The sequence below is a fragment of the Macaca thibetana genome, chromosome 1 (genome assembly GCF_024542745.1).
Source record: "Macaca thibetana thibetana isolate TM-01 chromosome 1, ASM2454274v1, whole genome shotgun sequence".
Lineage (NCBI taxonomy): Eukaryota > Metazoa > Chordata > Mammalia > Primates > Cercopithecidae > Macaca > Macaca thibetana.
In genome coordinates, this window is record NC_065578.1 from 96,795,344 (window position 1) to 96,817,927 (window position 22,584).

The 22,584-nt window shown below is 36.3% G+C and overlaps 1 protein-coding gene across 4 annotated transcripts in view; it reads right to left on the reverse strand.

The window, feature by feature from the left end:
- Positions 1-22,584, reverse strand: part of DPYD (dihydropyrimidine dehydrogenase) — an 861,482-nt gene that overhangs the window by 305,033 nt on the left and 533,865 nt on the right. For all 4 annotated transcript variants that reach the window (XM_050807345.1, XM_050807361.1, XM_050807352.1 and 1 more), the window contains one exon: positions 5,624-5,692. In XM_050807345.1, the coding sequence (XP_050663302.1) occupies positions 5,624-5,692 (69 nt within the window). The remainder of the gene's footprint in view (positions 1-5,623; positions 5,693-22,584) is intronic.

Here is a 22,584-nt window from a genome sequence, read left to right on the forward strand (position 1 = left end):
TAAATGGTTATAAAATGAAATAGCCTAGTGATGGCAGTGACATAGGAAATACACTGTTACTAATTTCCTACATTATCTATTTATCATCCACCTACATGCAGTAGAGTGTATGTGTGTGTGTGTGTGTGTGTATATAGATAGTGTGGACTCTGAGCCAAACTATGGGTTTGAATCCCACTTTTACTCCATCCTATCTGTGTGAACTTGAATACATTATTTCACTACTTTTGGCCTTAGTTTCCTCAAAAAAAAAAAAAGAGGAAAACATCAAGTCAGTGATACGTTAGAACTCCAAAAAAAAAAAAAAAATTAAAAATAAAAATATATTAAAAAAGTGGAACGAAGTCACAGAGTTGTTGTTATAAGGTATAAATAAATTTGATATTTGCACAGAAAAATTCTAGGGAGATGTATTTTTAAATGTTTCCAAGGCTAATACAGGAAATGAGAAGTGCCAAAAGAGAAAGTTTATTTTTTACAGTTTTAAGTCAACTGAAAAGAAAAATAAGAGCTTTAACATATATAAAAGTTTAAAGAGGAGTGATAAAAACTAAGTAAGTAAATGACTTCCGGAATATAGTAAATACTATAAAGGTGTACTCTATCTATCTAAATACTTTATCTGTCAATCTACCTACCTATCAATCATCTATCTATCTAAATACTTATTTATCCATCCAACAAGACCTCTGACTTGTCCTTCCTCTGCCTTGATATTAAAATGATTTAAGAGAACTCATCTGGTCCTACATTGTCTATACCTCAGGAGGGAAAGGAAAACTATCCTGAGAAATTCTTGGAATATGGCAGTGGTATAATTTTCAAAATTCTCTGAACCACTTTATAAAAACACCCAGAGAAACTAAGGTGGCAAAACTACAAACTCTTGTGCAACATATACAACAAAATCAGGCACAAAGCACTTCTCCTCTCTTCTCCTTCTTTCCTTACCTCTTCCTTTCTTTCCCTTACCTTCCTGATCACTACAGCTCTGAAGTCATTGGTCAGGGCAAGGTAAGGCAGGTGAGCATGAGCATTTGAGGAGCAGCCATGAGGGCCCAGTGTGGGATGTCCAGCCTATGCAGAGCAGAGCCAGAAGGATGTCTACATGGCCAGTGGCATGGTGTGGTGTATCACAGCCCAAGTGGGAAGGGAAGACTTCCATGGGTGATAGGGGCTGGCAAAGGACATCAGAGCTCAAGTAGGGTGAGAACAGCGTACTGTAGTGGGGCATGAAAGGCACAATTATTGGATCCCTCTTAATTTCTTCCGTTAAATGAATACATGGGGTTAGATGTTGACTTTCTAAGTAGCAATGCTATCCTCTAGTCTCAACTATCCAAAACTGGAGTTAAAGTTCTCTGGGATCTTAAAACTCTCCGAGATAGACCTGGGACAGGTAAAGTACTCTTAGCTTGGGCCCCACTGGACATAAAGTCAGTTACTATCTCTCATCTCCAGCTGTGTGTCTATCTCCTGTGATTCCATTCTGTCCTGTTTACTGTCCCTGTTCAGAAACTTATATCCAACTGGTCCTACATATTTCTGTAATGTGCCTCTGTCTGATTTTTACCTCAAACTATTTGAGATTTCTAACTCTCACAGCTATTAAATTCATGACGTATTGCTGCCCAGATTCAGCTAAAAAAACTGATAGGAACCTGGCTTGTTAGTGTTTTATTTTGGCTCCGCTAGGAATAGTATGGGAACTTGGTTTTAGTGCCTGTGCCTTTCTGCTGGATCTTCCTTGTCTCTTCCTACCAAAGGTGGTCAGAACCTTGGCAATCCCTCATCAGGTACCTGACTTAAAATCATCATCATTGGATTTTAAACCCTTCAAGTTCATGGGTGCCAAATAAAATACCACTCTTCCCATTTATTCTGTAATGGCTTCCTTTTTGTTTGCCACATGGCAATACTCAAATTGTATACTTCTTTTCTACTTCATTCAACAAATATCTGCTGGTAGAGAAAGCCTTGTGCTTGGAATTGAGGATTAAGCAGTGAACCACACAGGGGTCTCGATCCCCATGGACATTATTTCACTATTTACATTACACAAATACATTATTTGTGTAATGCTTTCTAACAAGCAGGACAGAGGAACTATTAGTAATGACTAATGACACAATTGTTAATCACCATTTTATTATATGCTACAGAGGAAAAGCACAGGCAGAGGTAGATCCAGATTTTGGGGAGCCTAATGCTTAAGTAATTTGGAAAACCCTCTTTAAGGAAAAAACGATAACCAAACATTGTAAACACAGAGTTAGGTACAGGGACTTGGAAATGGTCCATGCAAGTAAATGCCCTGAAGCTTAAGCTTCATTAACTATCTGGTCAACTGGCCTCTGAAGACAGGGGCTTAGAATATAGGACAGGGAGGTTTAACCTATGTGGTTGGAGGCTCAGGGTTGAGGAAGAGAGAACATTGCAGGCCAAGGGAACAGCAAACTTTCTGAGTTGGGAACATGTTGGAGGAGGAAAAGAAGGCAGCAGGATCTGGAATGCAGAAAACAGATCCACAGTGACACTGGAGAGAGGCAGGCAGGGGAAGGGCCAAGTAGCACTTAATGGTCAAGTCAAGGGTTCTGAAATTAGGAAAGATGGAAAGAATTTGGATTGGTTGAGAGCAAGATGATTAGTGGAGCTATTGCTGATAAACTTGGTAATGATGCATTTTGGACCACAGCCAATTATATGCTTCCTCAAATTTGATGGCACCACTTGTCACCCAGGAATTTTGCCGCTACTTCAAAGGGAAACCCGAGTCCCTGTTGCTATCTTCACATCTCCTTCAGTAACTGTCCACTCTCACAGACTCCCTCCAGATGAGACTGGGTTGTGTCACAACCTCCACTGAGCCTGTCAAAGTGAGAGCTCCAGGAGCACCAGTGCCCACGCCCGATCAGGAGGCTCTGGCCTTTCCCTTCAATTCTGGGTTTACATGAAGCATCACACCCCACGCTAGGAAATCTAGCTTCCCTATGGTGTGAAATGGGACCGGTGAGAGACAGGAAACTGAAGGAGCCAGTAGACTCATTCCTTCCACTTCCTTTCCTAGAAAGTGATGAGACAATGGGTGATTCTATCATATTGTGAGATGATGTGCTATTCCTTGTCCCATATAACTGAGCAATTGGCTGCATTTCCTTGTGAAGTTGTGTCCAGCTCTGGAACACACCATATTGTGCTTGTTTTCCCTTCTCCCCATCTCATTTTTCTTTTCTCCTCAGTCTTACTGCTCTGAGATTATATACTTCAATAAAGCTTTTTTCACATTAACTTTGACTCAGGCTCTATTTTCAAGGCTAATTACAAATTAAGAAAGAAATTGATTCAAGATGGACTATACTGGATTAAAGATCCATTGACAAGTGAATACTGTGAACCTTCAGCAATGGCTCAATTTGGCATATATCTGATTGCTCCCTATTGTTCATCTTTGCTTTGGCTGGTCAGGGACTTTATACATAGTAGGTGTTTCATAAATCTTCTTTTGCATAAATTTGGAGTATACTACCAAGGTTCCAGAAAAGCAAGAGAGCCTGTGGTCAGGTACGTGGACCAAGAAAGCTAACCAGATTCTAACAATGTTACTGATTTGACACAAGCAGTAGAAACTTCTTTATGGTGCTCAAAAACATGACAAAGTCAAGCCAGGTTGAAGAATATAGAAGACAACACGAAACGGGTATGCATTCTAAGGTTCTACTGCTCCATATGTGTCATTTCTGTTTCAGATAAAGTAGCAAAAAGCTGATAGCAGGTTTCCTCAGCTCTCTATTGTGTAATTCAAGAATTAATCAGCCATAAAGAGGGTTTTATAAACTTAAGATTTAGTATACATCATCACATCACATCATTAGCTAAACTTAAAACAGTTGGCATGCAAGAGTGCTGGTGTGGTGTCTCTGATTTCTTACATCCCTATGCCACCACACCCAAAAGAAATGTACATGTTAGGTAGTACAGTAACTTGGACTTGAATATGTTTTTGTTGGTTTTGAAGATTTTAATGTCGATTTTTCCATTGTAAGGAAATCTGTTTTAACCTGTTTTGAAACATATTCATAAAATCAAAACCAAATACTGATTCTATAAAATGTTATTGGGTGCCTACCATATGAACTGTGATGAAATCATGCTGCTTAATATTACCCTCCTAGAAGCTGTGAAGGCCTAGGGGATACTTCCTTCATGTGATATCTCCTGGGCTAGTCCAGATTTAGGATTATAGTGAAGATTTTTATTTTTTAATTGATATTATCATACCTTCTTGTTATGCAGACTGCTCTCCTATGGGGAGATTTTGCAGACCGTTTTGACTGAACAAAAGGTATACCTTTTCCTCCCTTCTTTCTTTTTTCTTTCTTCCTTTCTTTTTATTTATGTTTTTGCTATAGAGTAATTAGAAGGTGATATTAAATAAAACGGAAATTAAAGAAACATATGAAATGTGAAAGATATCTTTAGGTTAGCCAGTTTGTTTATAATTAAAGGCTTTTGACTTATAAAAAGTAATCTTGCCTATTTAAAAATTAATGTCTAATATTGAAAAAAAAATTTTTGAAAAGTATTTTGTTCTTACAGAAAGGCAGAGAAGCAAGCGGCATGATAAAGCCATTCATCATAGTCAGCTTAAAATTGGCACAGCTCAAGCCAAGCATGGGCTCTGTGGAAGATTTCATGGTCAATTAGGTAAATACATGTATCAAATGAACCCAGCACGGAAGATCACGAGGCCAATTACTGATCATGTTTAATTTCACCCCTCTAAGTCCCAGAAGTAATTTTTTCCTTTCTCATTTTTAAAATATCCAAATAAAAGGTATAATCAACATTTTTGAACACTATAGAGAGCTTTGCAGTATTTTATAATGTAGCCTCAATTAGTTCATCGGTATCGTTAGATTTAGTCTTCTATATTACTGAGAGGTTTTCAAGAAACCCCAGCTAAGACTCTCCAGACTATTTTCCATGACAGCATGATGGACATAAGTGTATAATTTTAAGTATGTATTTTTCTATTTGAAATACAAATTTGAGGCACATGGTTACTTGTTTGCATTTGTGCAGGATTCAATTTATATTATGGAAAACCTGCTGACTAGTGTTCCATTCAGGAGCATTCTGTCCCACTCTTTTATGCATGTCTGTATTCAAACTAGAATAGTATTAAATGAACCTTTTATACTTTAAATATTCAAGAGTTTTATATTCAAAATTTCTTCTCTTACTGTCAAACTAGTTTGCCTAATGGCAAGGTAAGATCAAGTTAGACTCTCAAAGGTAGAATTAAATTTTATCATGGCATCCATCATAATATACAGTTTGCTTAACATGCAAATAAAGAGTGTATGGATCCAGAGAATAAAGGATTTTTAGGTAGTGAGTGAAATCCAAGGGACTGCTTTTATAGAATAAATTCCTTTTAAATTTACATTTCCATCATTTTAATGAAAACACAGGGTAAACAAATTATAATAAAAATGTTTTAAGTTACATTTTCAATTCAATTTTACTTCTACTGCATTATTTTTCATGGCAGCTCTTTATTTAAAACTAATAAAAATAGGAGAGAAGAAATGAAATAAATATATACGAAAGTAACCATTACCTCAGACTTTTTGGCAAGTTCCATCCAGTCATTTTTATTGTAACTGCACATGATGCTAGCAATCACAATCTTTAAAAAGAAAAAGAGTATAAGTTCAAGTCGTTATGCAGTTGTACACAAAGATACATTAATATTTATATAAATTTATAATGGCACACTATATTATAAAATTAGTTTTCAAACTGTTAAAAAAATAAATCATTAGAAAACAGCAGGGTATGATAGCAAAACACAGGGTGACATTTGGGGCTTTGGAATTACATTAGGAGACTTTCTCATTTAGTATCTGTGAACACGAGGGCAAGTTACTTAACTTTTCTGATCCTCAGCATTCTCTTTTTCAAAATAGAAATGATATTACTGACTTTGCCATCCTCTGAAAGTAGCAATGTAAATACATGCATGTATCTGAAGGGATTGTCTAATTATACAACGCCGTTAAAATGCTGTTTGTAATTACTGGTCTAGTGAAAAGGTTTTAAGTGATGGAAAAGAAAAAAAATTAGTGTTTCTTTCAAACATAACTCATTATAGTATACATAATACCTTAAATATTCATAGTGCATTATAGTTTTAAATTTTATTACATATTATTTAACTACATTATTACCAAAATCCCATAATGGAGACTGTATAGAGTAGTAATTACTAGTGCCTCCTCTGAAACTAGGATGCCCGGGTTAGAACCCTGACTCTGTCACTTACACGTGGCTCTGGTCAAAGTATTTAGTTTCCTGATTGGTAAAATATGAATAGTAGTGCCACTTATTAAGAAAAGTAATAACAGAAATTGGCCAGGCGTGGTGGCTCACACTTGTAATCCCAACCCTTTGGGAGGCAGAGGCGGGTGGATCACTTGAGGTCAGGAGTTCGAGATCTGGCCAACATTGCGAAACCCCATCTCTACTAAAAATACAAAAATTATCCAGGCATGGTGGCATGTGCCTGTATACAGCTACTCAAGAGGCAGAGACAGGAGAATTGCTTGAACCAGGAGGTGGAGGTTGCAGTGAGCCAAGATCATGCTGCCACTACACTCCAGCCTGGGCAACAGAGCGAGACTCCATCTCAAAAAAGAAAAGAAAAGAGAAGTAATAACAGAAATTTAACAGAAATGGCTAAGACTTATATAGCTCTTACAGTGTGCTTGGCACTGTTTCAATGGTTTTTACTTTATTAACTTATTTAATCATTCCCAGTGTTATTCTCCCCACTTTACAGATGAAGACGCCAAGGCAATGAGACCTGACAGTCATATAGCTGATAAGGAGCAGAGCTAGGACCCAGAGCCAGGCAGTGTGACTGACTGAGAGTCTGTGCTTTTAACCACTAGGTTTTGCTAGCCCAAAGCAAATACTTACATGTAAGTAATTATTTCCTATCATTATCATTTAAAGACTATGAAATTGAGGCTGGGTGCGGTGGTTCATGCCTATAATCCCAGCACTTTGGGAAGCAGAAGCAGGAAGATCGCTTGAGCCCAGGAATTCATTACCAGCCTGAGAAACATAGCAATACCTTGTCTCCACAAAAAAATAGAAAAATTAGCTGGGTGTGGTGACCTGACCCTGTAGTCCCAGCCACTCAGGAAGCTGAGATGGGAAGATCACTTGACTCCAGGTGTTCAAGGTTACAGGGAGCTATGATCGTGTTACTGCACTCCGGCCTGGGCAACAGAGCAAGATTCTATCTCTATAAAGTAAGAGATTGAGACACAAAGAGTTTGTGCCAAGCTTAAAGTTGCAGAGTCTAGTGTTAAGAATCCTCTAAAAGCCATTATGCTCTCACTTCATAGAGCTTTTTTATTTACGTTGAGAAAAATCCAAAGATATGCTGTAAAAGTCAGATAAATGTTTTCATCAGGAGGATACAAAATTGTGACCATATTGGAGAGAGTTCTAAAAACCAGGGAGAGAAGTCTGTCTTTAAAGTTTTCCTTTTTTTTCTTTCCGGATAGACTACAAACACCATGAAAGCTGGGGCTGCTCTGCATTAGTCATCATTTATCTACAGTAACTAGCATGGTATTTGGCACGTATCAAAGACTGAAAGAAAAAATGAATGAGGTCACCAGAGGTTTAGGAGCAAGGGGTTGCATTGTCAGCTTACCCTTTTAAGAAGATTAAGTAGAAATGGATATCATAAGTTAGAGAAGGGAAAAATAAACAATTGAAAACTGCTGGCGATGATATGAGTAAGAGTGAAGAGTGATTAGGGCTGATGAAGGTATCTGTCTTGGTGATGAAAAAATAATCAGATATTAAAATACACAGGACTAATCAACTAGAGAAGCAATTAAAAAGAAGGAAGCAAAAGATCTGAGAGTCTGAATCAAAGCCACTGAGAAATTCGCAGAACATTAGTCACATAAAGGTTAAACAACTTTCCGAAATATGGAAGCCAGGAGAAACAGCAATTTTGAATAGATTCCTTAGAGAGAGGAACAAAGAGAAGAAAGTAAAAGTAGATGATGGATAGAGAAAATTAAGCATGCCAAATTATTATTCATTGAGTTTAGGATTCAACTTTTTTCGTCTAGTGAAACTACAGCTTTTCAGAATTGGTGAGAAAAATGTAAGAATGCTTGTTCCATGGCCTTTTCTCTAGGGGCTAAAAGAAGTGAAAAGTCATACTCCAAGTTTCATTTGCAACCATAAAAGGGTCACCATGTAATTATGCAGTTTTAGTTAGAGATGCTTTCCACCCTTTCCAAGTGATCTAAGATCTTGCTCAGGGGTGCTATACCCTATTCTCCAGTTGGAAAAAAGATCAAGGAGAAATATCAAAGAGGGCACCAGATCTTCCAGGACTAGACCTAACACCTCTTGGTGTAGGCATCCCTTGCAAAACAAAGCAAAGCAAAGCAAAGCAAAGCAAAACAAAACAAAACAGAAAGAGAGAGAGAGATTAAGGACCTTATTTGAAACGAAAAATCAACTGGGATGATGCCTGGGGGCAGGTGACAGCATTCTATTGTCTTCAGTGGCCACAAGGCAGAGGTCAAGTAAAAAACAGTCTGTTAATCTAAGGATTTAGGGAATGAGCAGAGCCCTGAGGCTTGTTGCTAGAACTTCAAGGGCAGAGACAGTACAAAGATACAGACTGAAGAAAAACAAAAAAATTAGCTATTAGATACTAGTTACCCTGTGGTGAAACTGATAAGCAATAAGCATACATTTTTAGGAAATTTTTTTCTTAAAACAAAATAAAACAACCACCACCACAAAACCCCCCACCTCCTAGCATAACAAAATAATCCCCTAATTCACATTCCCATGCAACTATGAAGTGGCTGCTCAATCAGCACAGTCACAGCATGTGCACCCCTCTCTCCAGCTCCCCTCTCAGGGTTCCATGGAGGACAAGAAAAACCTTTCAGGTGGGCTGAATCTAGCTAGGCAGATGGGTTGACCAAAGAAATCCACACAAGGGAAGCAAGGTTTACCAGCCTTGACAGTAGGATATGATATGTGCTCTCAACTAGGGGCTAACACTGTTTCTCTCTTTTACATGGCAATTTTAATTTTAACAGAGCTATTTTTCACTTCAAATTTATATTGACTGTGCCAGGGTTAGTTAAGATAATTGTTCGCCCTGTAGGTTGCTGAGAATCATGAGGCACTACAATTGGGCTTGATGAAGAAAAATAAATATCATCCAGAGAGTTGTTCAGGATATTGAGAGAATCATGCCATCGAATGCTGGTGGGCAGCCTCTGACTGAGGAGGGGTGGACACCGATGGGAGAGACATATTATGGTAAGCGGAGGTTTCCATTGTATGCTCTGAGCAGCCAAGCACTATCCTGTTCTCCTTTCCCTATCCATTGAAAGCAGACTCTACCTTCTTGCCCCCCCAAAAGAGAAAGTATCCCCACTTGCACTAATCACAGGAATTGGGTACTCTGCTCCTATCAAAATCCTTCAGTGGAACTGGGAAAGCTAAAGATTTTTTTGTGTGTGTGTGTGAAGTTTGATTTTTTTTGTGTGAAGTTTGATTTTTGTGTGTGTGTGTGTGAAGTTTGTTCACAGCTGCTGGTGATCACTGACGCCTCAACCACTTTCCCACCCCAAAGCTTACTACACTGGGAAGAAAAGCAGAGACAGTGGAAAGTACACAAATACACGAGATGGAAAGAGATCCCCTTTGCACCACTTTTAAGGCCAGATGGCTCACTAACATATCTGTGTATTTAAATTAATAAATACCACATTTTAGCTTAAGGAAATTCCATTTTTACATTCTTGCTTTATGATTTAAAAGTCTTGACAATTACTACATGCTAAGCTACAATTGTCATGTTTCAAAGCAATTTTTTAAATCAATTAAATTTCAGGAAAAAATAACTTCATATTTATTTTAGAAATGTGAAATGGTCTAAGGATTTTAAATATCCTTATCTAAAACCAGAGGATGGTTTGTGAAAATATGTGGTAGCATTCTATTTCTGAGAAATAAAGATGACCAAAAAGTAATTTTACTTTTTATTAAAAGAGATAGCAATTTTTCAGAGTCAGGTGAAAGACATTAACGCTAAAAGGACACTGGACACAATTTAATATCTATTTGATGATTACAAGGCCCTTCAGTGTTTTGCTGTATTTTATTTTTAATCAAGCAGGAGGGAACAGATTTTTTTTTCTATGAAAAAAACAGAATGATGGATATTTTATATCATGAGACATCATGCAATGTTATTAGAAATAAATACCCAATGAAATATATTCTTAAATCAAAGCAACCTTTTTCTATATCAGTATTTCACTTAATTTATGCCATTTCCAGTGCTCAACTTTTACGGCTCATATTTTAAAACACTATTTGAATGAGCAGATAGTGAAACCCAGATGCTACATAATATTTGAACTTTGTCTCCCCCCATCCTACATTTTATGTTACACAGTCTGGTGGGAGATTCAATGTCACCTAATTGATTAATAAGCAAATTGAGCATCTACTATAAGAGGAATTAAATGGCACACAAAATGGAGCTTAAGAAATTGACTTAGCATCTTCGTGCATTCAACTTCCAACCAATATTTCTTGAGCCCCACTATATGCCAATAGCTGTTCTAACTCTGAAGTGATGAACAAGACAGAAAAAGTCCCTGCCCTCCTGAAGCTTACATTTTAGGGAGGAAAATGTCATAATGATTAAAAAAGAAAAGATACATTAATTGGACCATTTCCAGTTCCAATTGTTAGACCTATTTACAATATTATTGTTAGGAAGACAGTAATAGAGGAGGAGAGCATGACAGAGAATCACCAGAATACATATATGCATATCAGATACATAGTCTGTAAAAACCTCCCTAAGTTGAAAACTGAGAGATGAGATGGCACCTCATATTAAATAAAATGCAGAAGTGAGTAAAAGCAGCCAGCTATGTAGAAGTAACTACAGGTGCAAAGACTGAGTTGGGAATGAGCATGGTATGTTCAAGGGGAAAAAAGAAGGCTTTTGTGGTTGTAGATTCATGAGAGGACAGGAATAGTATGAAAGAAAATGAGAGAAGCAGGCAATAGCCAGATCTCTGGGAGCTCTGAACCCTGTGGGAGATTGGGTTTTATTGTAGGTGTAATGGCAGGCCACAGAAAGGTTTAAAGGAGGGTGATAAAATAATCTGATGTACATTTTCAAAAGATGCTTCTTACTATATGGAATGGGATAAGGGGGTTAAGGGTGAAAGCAAGGAGTCTGATTATGTAGAAATAATGTGGCTTTCATGATATCCATGGAGATATAGAGAAGTGGATAGCTCTGAGGTTCTAGTTGGCGAATGCTCAGATTTAGAGAGACAGAGAAAAGTAGAAATTAAGAATGATCTGAGATATTTGGCTTGAACTACTGAACTGTGAATGCAAATAATTTACTGAGATAGAATAAAGTCTAATGAAGAAAGTAGTAGGGGAATATTGAAGAGGTCCAATTACAATATTTTACATTTAATACGTCTAAGTAAGCAGAGCATTAGTGAAGACATCAATTGTGCCACTGGATACATGAGTGGAGAATTCACTAAAGAGGTCAAGGATAAAGGTGCAAGTTTTAGAGACTTCAAAATATGATGGTATTTGAAGTCACCAGGCTAGATGACTTCACAAAAGGAAGAAAATAATACAGGGAAAAAGAAAGGCCCTAGGACTGACCTGGGGGCACAAGAGAGTGTGATGTCGTGCCAAGAGAAGGAAGTGTTCCAAAAAGTAAGGAACAATCAACCGTGATGAATGCTTCTGAAAGTCTGCGTCAAAGAGCAGAAAAGTGTCCACTGGATTTGAAGAGAGAAAAATCATTCATAACCTTTATAAGAGGGGTTTCAGGGAAGTGACAGGGACAAAAGTCAGGCTGGAATGAGTTGAGTGAATAGAATATGAAGAAGTAGAGGCAATACACAAATCTCTCTAAACGTTTTCTTGGGCTAGCTGAAAGACAAATGAGGGCAACCTGTACAAGGTCATGGGAGGACTAATGATTTTTTCTTAATGGACTATATTTGAGTATGTTTTTACACTGGTGAAAATGATTTGAGAAAGAGAAAGAAGCTCTTGAAAAGGGAACAGGGGATGATGAATCGAGAGTACAAGTGGAGAAAGTGGCCTTTAAGAGAGGCAGAGGCATTGTTTCTATTTAACAGGATAAAAAACGAGTAGAGAGAGAAAAATAACTATGGATACATTTAGGTTTCTAAATTCGATGTGGAAAAAGTAAAATCATTCTTCCTGGTGTCTACATTTTCATTATGAACTAGGATGTAAGGTCTCTTGCTGAGGGTAAAGAGAACTAGTTACGGGTTTGTGACTGTGAGGAAGAGATGAAAGTATGAAATAGTCTCTAAAAATGGGCCAAGCATAGTGGCTCATATGCCTGTAATCCTAGCTACTCAGGAGGCTGAGGCAGGAGGATGGCTTGAGCCCAGGAGTTTGGAGGCTTCAGTGAGCTATGATTGTACCTCTGCACTACAGCCTGCGTGACAGAATGAGATTTTGTCTTTGAAAAAAAAAAAAAAAAAAAAAAAGGGAAGAAAGAAAAGAAAGGGAAAACAAATTTGCTAAGAATATGGTATGATTACTAGGTCAAAAAGGCAGATGTATTTAATCGGTGTTGACAATATTTATGAAAATATGACTAGTAAAAATAAAAGGACAAGATGATTTACAAAATTGGAACATAGATTACAGTCCTCTTTATATTACTGAAAACATAAAATTGGGTTTTATAGATTGTCTTAGAGTTGAGGTCCATTTTATCAAGATGCTTTTAAATGCTTCAGTCATTAAAATTTGAGGTGCTCCTGAAAAGTCATTCTTTTAGTGAATTCTGCTTTGTAGAAAACACTTTTAAATTGGAGTATTTAATAGTTTTGACTTTCATTTTGACTAATTAATACAATTTAAGAAAATGTACATATTTTTTGTAAACATCTAATTTCTATGAGACATTAACATTTCGAAGCATATAAAATGCAAAGTATAATAATTTACTAATCAAATTTTGCATATTTCTTTCTCTCTGAAAGGTATCTCAAAGGTGAAAAACAATGGGTAGATGCCTACTTGGTAAAAAAAAAAAAAAAAAAAAAAAAGTAGTACTATAAGGCTTCCACTGTCATCCTTTGAATTTTTAAATAAAGGAATCAAATTTAATGGTCACCTTTTTTTTTGTTTTGACAATTCCATTTCCTTAGGGAATAAATAAAATTATTTTATTAAGTAGCTTTTAAAAACTGAATGTCATTAAAGCTTACACATTAAAAATTAAGGTGGAGAACAACATAAAACTTGCAATGGCTTACAATAACAAGCAGGCTGTCTTGTCAAATTCCCGTTGACTTCAAGCCCATGCTTTTTAAAACACATTGACAATGCTGTTTTGGTATTCTGTAACCATACTGTGAACTACATAGGAAATCCAGTCAACAATTCAGCTTCAAGACAATCTAAATTTTTTAGTAGGGAAAAAGTGCAAAGTGACAGGGGTGAACAACTATAAATTACAAGTAGCCAAGTCAGGTTTTGTCAAACACTTTAACAAAATCATTGCTAAGACTACTGGGATTATATTGATGAGGAAAAACAGCATGAGACATTTGATTTTCAAAGACATTTAAACAAAGAAAATAAGTTTATTAAATGTTAATTAACCATACAACATTCAAATTTTAGATGTCCTTTATGTCTTAGTTCAAATATAGTGAAAGTGAGATTGGTGCAATATTCCTGAAATAGACACATTAACCATAAGACATTTAAGGTGAAATTAATAAGCTTTTCAAATTTTATTTGCTCATTGCTTATTTAATGGTCATAAATGAGACTAGTATGCTTACAAGCTGTCTTTTAAAATTATTTAAAAATTCAATTTTTGGTTTATTTGGGGGCTGACAAATGTCTTATTTACGAAACTATTTCAAATCCAGAAAAGTCATATTTAAAGTTAAACAATATACAAGATTTTCTGTAAAAAATCAGAGATGTTTTCCAACACAACAGGAAACAACCACTGTACCAGTCCAGGAGCTACAGTAACTTGCTTTTTCCTCCCCTTTTTGATCACTCCATATGTTTTTATTTAGTTCCTGTCCCCAATATGCTTAGGAATTGATCTCCTCAAGGTTAACAGTGACCTCACCAAATATATTAGATACTTTTCAGCCCAGATCTGTACTAAACTCTCTTCAGCATTTAAGACTACTAACCACCTCCAGCTTCTTGAATCCCTCTTCGAACTGAGCTTCAGAGATACCACTTACTTTTCCTTTTTTTTTTTTTTTTTTTTTTTTTTTTTTTTTTTTGGTGTTCCTTTTTCTACCTCTGCCAATTTCTCACATGTTGATGCTCTCAGGGTCCACTCACGGTCCTCTTTTAGTCTCATTTCACATGCATTCACTAAACATCATATTCGCAATGATTATGAATAATATCTATTAATACATGCAGAAAATCCCAAAAGCGTATACCTCTAAACTGCACATTTTTCCTAAGTGCAAGAATTGCATATATGACTACCTGTTAGCACCAAATTTCCATTTGTTCAAAACCAAACTTAAATTTCTCCACTCTAAATTTGCTTATTTATCCACACTAAATATATTTATGTTTCACTCTTTTGTCCCAGATTAGAAAACCAGGAATATCCTATCTTTGTCACCCACATCCAATGATTTACCAAGTACCGGTTTTCAAACTTGACTGAGCATTGAAATTATCTAGTGAGTTAAAAAATGATAACAATCCCAAGGATTCTGAGTTAACTTGTATGGAGTGAGGTGCAGGCATCAGAGTTTTTCAAGGCTCTCTAGGTGGTTCTAAAGTACAGGGAAGTTTGAGAAGTACTGCTCTAGTTTATTTCTCAAATATCTCCATGTTCCTCATTGTGACTGTATTAAGATCCTCACCATTTCTTCCCTGGATTACTGCAGAAGTTTCCTTATTAGTTGCCCCATATCTGATTTCAGCCTATGCTATGTGCCAAATTATTCTAAAGAGACAAACCTCCTCATATCACACTTTGGCTTCAAATCCAATTTCAGGATAAAATAATAGGCTATACAAGACCACAGCGCAACTTTTGCTTTGACCACTGAATTACTTTGCTTCCTGAGTGTAATTTGCATGCTGAATTATCTTGATCATATTTCTGTTCCTTTTGTTTAAATGTATAAGGAATGGTCAAAGCATATGACATAATAAAGGAAACATGAAAATTGATACAAAAAATAACACTAACCAAGATAAAATAAGAGCAAAAGAAAGGGTAATCATTTGTAGCTGTGTGAATCAGGGAAGGCACCATACAACAGGAACACTCGACCAATTATGAAATCACCCATGGACACTTAGAAGTATACCTCGAAGACACTGCAGGTTTGATCCCAGATCACAGGTGTAACAATAATGAAGAAATTTGAAATATTGCAAGAATTACCAAAATATGAACACAGAAACATGAAGTGAGTGTATGCGGTTGGAAAAGTGGCACCAATAGACTTGTTAGAAGCAGGATTGCCACAACCTTCAATTTGTAAAAAAACACAATATTGCAATAAAATGAGGTATGTCTGTATTGGAAATTGATTTAAAAATCCAAGGAGGTAGAGTACTCCAGGTAGAGTGAGCAGCAGGAGCAAAAGCAAAGGATGATGTATTTAAGGAATATGCTATGTTTAAGAAATCTCAGGTAGTTCAATTTGGCTGACTTAGGGAGAAACAAATGGTTATATTTCACAGAAAATGAAGCAAGATACCTAAATAGGAACCTGGTTTATGCAGGCAAGGGACTAAACAATGGTTTCGAATCAGCTAAGCATTTGGATTTGAATTTTCAACCATTTTCTCTAGTAAATTCGTGCTTCTCATGTAGACGTTGCCTTCTGGGATACCTCTCCTGTGCCCCATTGCTCCCCTGACTTCTTTTGGCACTCCTCTTCTGAGATTCCTCAGTATCCTTTGCATTTTTCTGCTATGACATTTGTTATGTTGTATTTGTTTATACATTTTATATATTTTTAAAAATATATATTTTCATATACACTGTACTTTCTACCTTCTAGAGACAGAATAAGAAGGACACATAGATGGTAAAAGGTAAGGGGTTCTAGATTCTTTTATAATTTATAAAGTACATTTTATATCAAAAATAATTATCCATTATATTTGTTTCTATATTTACAGTTTAGTACAGATTTTCACATACATTATCTCATTTATTCCCCACAATCTTGAATTTAAGGAATCTTATACTGATAATAACGAGGCATGGATAATTTAAATTACTTTACCAGGGTCAAGTTAATCAATAGCGAAGGCAGGGATTAAGCTCAGGTCTTTTGATTCCAAGTTCCTCTCTACTACATCAAGACTATACCTTATTGATTTCCTATCCTTTCAATTTACATTAGAGATTCTAGTTGATTTTAGGCTTCAACCCTCTCATGGTAGATTGTTTGAAAACACTGTTACCTCCCTGTTTCCATGCCCCTTCGGAAGGACTCCCATCAAGTGGGGGCATTTATCTACCCAACCTTTGGGTGAGGACTGATTTTGTGACTTGTTTTAATCAACAGAACATGGTAGAGGTGATGTTGTCCAGAGTTAAACCAAAGCTTGAAGGGGCCTGGTGCTTTTCTGCTTCCTCTCTTGAAATCCTACCAAGCCAAGTCGACAAGCCAGTGTAGGCTGCTGAAGGATGACAGACCACATGACACAGAGACAAGCCATCCAGCTGAGGCTGACCTAGATTAGCCAGCCCCTAGCCTACTTGGAACTTGACCACAGATGGAGTAAGACCAGGTAAGACCAGAAGAACCATGCAGCATGGCCCAGTTAAGCAAATTGCTAACATCCACAATCATGAACTAAATTAATAGTCATTTTCAATCCTAAATTTGAGATGTTTTGTTATGTAGGAAAAGTTAACTGATGCCACTTTTACTAAGTACCACAGTAAGAACCATTACATGCTGTGTATTTGCATATGCTGAGCACTATGTTTAGAATTTCACATGACTTATCTCTAATCCTTAGAACAACACAGCATAGAAATTATTAGCCCCACTTTACAGACAGAAAAAGAATCCTTCAAGAAGTTAAATAACTACTCACAGTGGCACGGCCAGTAAGAGTAGATACAAAGCTTGATCTGTTTGACTATAATATTTATACTTTGAATGATTTTTCTGTGCTCCTTATACAACCTTTATAGAAAATGTGTTGGTTTACTTTTATAGATGGTGAATTTTATTCAATGTGTGTCAGTTTTTATTATATTCATTCTCAGAGGCTAACTTTATTTCTATGATCTTGGCCAATGAATTAGTTTACTATAGCTCTGTATACCATCTAAGCTAGACCACCAGATGAAACTGCCTAAGAAATCATAAAATTAGAAGAAAGAACAAGTGAGCAGGAACCAGTGGGATGATACATAGCCACCCGACCATTAATGCATGTTAAGGGCTGATGATGGGGTAGTATTGGCTCTTTATAATCTGGCTCCAAATCACCTTGCTGCCCCTTATCTTGACATACCAAACTGAACCTCTTTTAATTTTTTTTGAGACGGAGTCTTGCTCTGTCACCCAGGCTGGAGTGCAGTGGCACGATCTTGGCTCACTGTGAGCTCTGGTTCCTGGGTTCACACCATTCTCCTGCCTCAGCCTCCCAAGTAGCTGGGACTACAGGTGCCCACCACCACGCCAGGCTAATTTTTTGTATTTTTTAGTAGAGATGGGGTTTCACCGTGTTAGCCAGGATGGTCTCGATCTCCTGACCTCGTGATCCGCCCGCCTCGGCCTCCCAAAGTTCTGGGATTACAGGCATGAGCCACTGTGCCCGGCCTGAAGCTCTTATATATATCGGCTACCACATACTACATGTACTTTTAGATTTCCATTCTTTTCCTGATGTTGGTCCTTCTTGTAGTGCCATCCTAGATGTCTGACTGTACGTCTCCTATCTACTTCTCAAGGTTTAACTCAGAGCTAACCTCAACCATATCATCCTCAATGATCTCAGAGACAGAATCACTGTTTTCTCTTGGTATTCAAGTGTGCTACGCCAACCACTACTCAGTTCCTGTTGGACTGTGTCAGATAGATGTTCATTTATATCATTCTCTTCTCTTGTCCCAATTCTCTTACCTCACTCAATGGGAGAACATGCTAATTATTATTCACCTTTAGTTTCTTATCATTAGGTGCAGCATTGCCTAGCACCTAATGTAATTTAGTAAATGTTGGTGGAAAGAAAGATGGCCTATTATTAATAGATGTTTTGAAACTTCTGTTTCATCCCTATGAAGACTGTAGTACTTGCTGCAAGTAAAAGTGCATGCATGAAACTACCATGACTAATATATATGTATGTATAAAAGACCATGACTACTACTGTGTATACTATAGTAGTCATGTAGTCATGTAGTAGTAGTAGCAGCTGTTATATACGTATGACATATATATATATATATATGGTATATCTTATGAACTTACATTGACACAGCATCATTAGACAAAGTCCACAGAGTTACATCAGAGTTCGCTCTTGCTGTTACACATTCTATGGGTTTGGACAATATATAATGACATGTTTGCATTGTTATAGTATCATACAGAGTATTTTCACTCTCCTAAAAATTTTCTGTGCTCCACCTATTCATTTTCTCTCATCTCACCCAATCCTCCTGGCTATCACTGATTTCTTTACCATCTCCATAGTTTTGTCTTTTCCAGAATATCAGACAGTTGGAATCACACAGTACATAGCTTTTTCATTATGGCTTCCTTCAGTTAGTAATATGCATTCAAGGTTCCCCCATGTATTTTCATGGCTTGGTATTTATACCTTTTTAGTACTAAATAATATATCACTGTCTATATGTACCAAAGTTTATCATTCACCTACTGAAGGATATTTTGGTTACTTCCCAGTTTGGGTAATTATGAATAAAGCTGCTGTAAACATCCATGTGCAGGTTTTGGTGGAAATATAAGTTTTCAACTCCTTTGGGTTAATACCAAGGAGTGGAGTTGTTGGATCATATGGTAAGAGTATTTGTAGTTTTATAAGAAACTGCCACATACTGTCTTCTAAAGGGATCAAATCATTTTGTATTCCCACCAGCAATAAATGAGAGCTCCTTTACTCCAGACCCTCCTCAGAATTTGATGTTGTCAGTGTTATGAATTTTGGCTATTCTAATAGATGTGTAGTGGTACCTCATTGTTGTTTTAATTTGCATTTCCCTCCTGACACAGAGTACTTTTTCATATGCTCATCTGCCATCTGTTTATCTTCTTTGATGAGGTGGCTGTTAAAGTCTTTGGCTCATTTTTAAAAATCTGGTTCGTTGTTTTCTTATTGTTGAATTTTAAGTGTTCTTTGTATATTTTGGATAACCGTACTTTCTCAAATGTGTCTTTTACAAATATTTTCTCCCAGTCTGTGGCTTGACTTCTCATTCTCTTGATATTATCTTTCACTGAGCAGAAGTTTGTTTGTTTTGTTTTGTTTCGTTTGTTTGTTAGTTTGAGACAGAGTCTTGCTCTGTCTCCCAGGCTGCAGTGCAGTGGCACAATCTCTGCTCACTGTAACCTCCCCCTCCCAGGTTCAAGCGATTCTCCTGCTTCAGCCTCCTGAGCAGCTGGGATTCCAGGCACCTACCACCATGTCCAGCTAATTTTTGTATTTTTAGTCAAGACGGGGTTTTGTCATGTTGGCCAGGCTGGTTTCGAACTCCTGACCTCAGGTGATCTGTCTGCCGTGGTCTCCCAAAGTGCTGGGATTACAAGTGTGAGCCACCGTGCCTGGTCAGAAGATTTTTATTTTAATGAAACCCAGCATATAAATAATTTATTTCATGAATATTGTCTTTGGAGTTATGTTTAAAAACACATATGTCATCAACATATTCAAGATCATCTAGGTTTTCTTCTATGTTATCTTGTAGGAGTTCTATATTTTTGTGCTTTACATTTAGATCTATGATCCATTTAGAGTTAATTTTGGTGAAGGGTGTGTCTAGATTAATTTTTTGTTGCATGTGAACATGCAGTTGTTCCAGTACAATTTGGTAAATGACTATGTATTCTCCATTGAATTGTCTCATTGCTTTGTCAAAGATCAGTTGATTTTATTATGTGGGTCTATTTCTGGGCTGTCTTTTTTGGTCGATTGATCTATTTGTCTGTTCTTTCACCAATATTACACTGCCAGATTACTGTAGCTTTATAGTAAATCTTGAGGTTAGGTAGTGTCAATCCTCTAACTTTGTTCTTCTCCTTCAATATTGTGTTAGCTATTCTGTGTCTTCTGGCATGCCTTTAAACTTCAGAATCAGTTTGTCAATGCCCACAAAACAACTTGTCGGGATTTAAACTATGATTACATTGCATCTATAGAGCAAGCTGGGAAGAACTCACATCTTGACAGTACTGTCTTCCTACACATGAACATGGAATCTCTCTCCATTTATTTAGTTCTTGTTTGATTTAGTCCATCAGAGTTTTGTAGTTCTCCTCATATAGATCTTGTCATATTTTGATAGACTTACACCTATTTCATTCGTTTTGATTCTAATATAAATATTACGTTTCTTTTAACTTCAACTTTTTCATTGTTAGTACAGAAGAAACCAAATGACTTTTGTATATTAACCTTTAATCTTGCCACATTGCTATAATCACTTGTTAGTTACAGGATATTTTTTGGTCAATTCTTTCTGATTTTCTATGTACACAATAATGTCATCTGCAAAAACAGTTTTATTTTTTCCTTGCTAACTTGTATACCTTTTTCCCACCTTTATCTTGTCTTATTGCATTAGCTAGAAGTTCCAGTATAATTGTGAAAAGAAATGGTGAGAGGGGAAATCCTTGCCTTGTTCTTGGTCTCAGTGTGAAAACTTCTAATTTCTCACCATTAAATGCGATCTTAGCTGAAGGTATTTTAGAGATATTCTTTATCTAATTTGGGAAGTTTCTCTGTATTGTTAGTTTACTGAGAGATTTGATCATGAATGGGTGTTGAATTTTGTTAAATGCTTTATCTACATCTCTTGATAAGATCATGTGATTTTTCTTTTTTAGTCTGTTGAGGTGATCACATTAATTGATTTTTGAATGTTGAACCAGCCATGCATGTCTGAGATAAATCCCACTTCACTGTGGTGTGTAATTATTTTTATACATTGTTACATTCAATTTGCTAATATTTTTTTGATAATTTTTGCATCTTAAGAGATATTGGTCTATAGTTTCTAGCATGTCTTTGTCTGGTTTGCTGTTAGTGTAATTATTAGGTATTAGGGCCTCATACAATCATTGACTGACGATGGGGTTAAGTCCTGATAAGCCTGTAATAAACTGGAAATATTGTATGTCAAAAGTGTGTGCTTCAACTTCTGAGATTTTCAACTTACAATGAGTGGAGTTATTTGGACATACCCCACTGTAAGCTGAGGAGTGTACTGAATGTATATTGCTTTTGTACCATCTTGAAGTTGAAAATTTCTAAGTTCAAACCTGATAAATTTGAGACTACATGTATTCCCTCTGTTCCTGAAAGATATTGAGAGAATTGGTAGAAATTTTTCTTAAATGTTCAGTAGAATTAATTAGTGAACCCATCTGGGTCTTTTGCTCTGTTTTGGAAGGTCGTTAATTATTGATTTGATTTCTGTAATAGATATAAGCTGATTAAGATTGTCTATTTATCCTGTGTGAGTTTTGACAGTTTCAAAGAATTAGTTCATTTAATCTAGGTCATCAAATCTGTGGGCATAGAGTTGTTCACAGTGTTCTTTATTTTCCTTTTAGTGTCCCGGGGACCTGTAGTGATGTCCACCCTTTCATTTCTGATATTAACTTACATCCTCTCTTTTTATTCATTAGCCTGGCTAGAGGCTTATCAGTTTTGTTGACTTTTTTTCAAATAATCAGATTTTGTTCATTTTCTATACTGATTTTCTTTTTTCGATTTCATTGATTTCTGCTAACTCTTATTATTCATTTTCTTCTGCTTACTTTAGATTTAATTTGCTTTTCATTTTCTATTTCCTAAGGTAGAAACTTAGATTATTAATTTTAAATCTTTCTTCTTTTTAAATATATGTATTCAATGATATAAACTGCCCTTTAAGTACTACTTTTGTAGCACCTCACAGATTTTGATAAGTTTTCTTTTAATTTTCATTTAGTTCAAAATATTTTTAATGTTTTTTGACATTTTGTTTTTGGCCCATGTGTTATTTAGAGGTGTGTTGTTTAATCTCTGTGTATTTTGGGATTTTTCAGATACATTTTGTTATCGGTGTCTAATTTAATTCCATTGTGTTCTCAGATCAGAGACTGTATGATTTCCGTTCTTTTCAATTTTAAGGTGTGTTTTATGGTCCACAATGTGGTCTACCTTGGTGAATGTTCCATGTAAACTTGAGAAAAATGTGTATTCTGTTATTGAATGGTG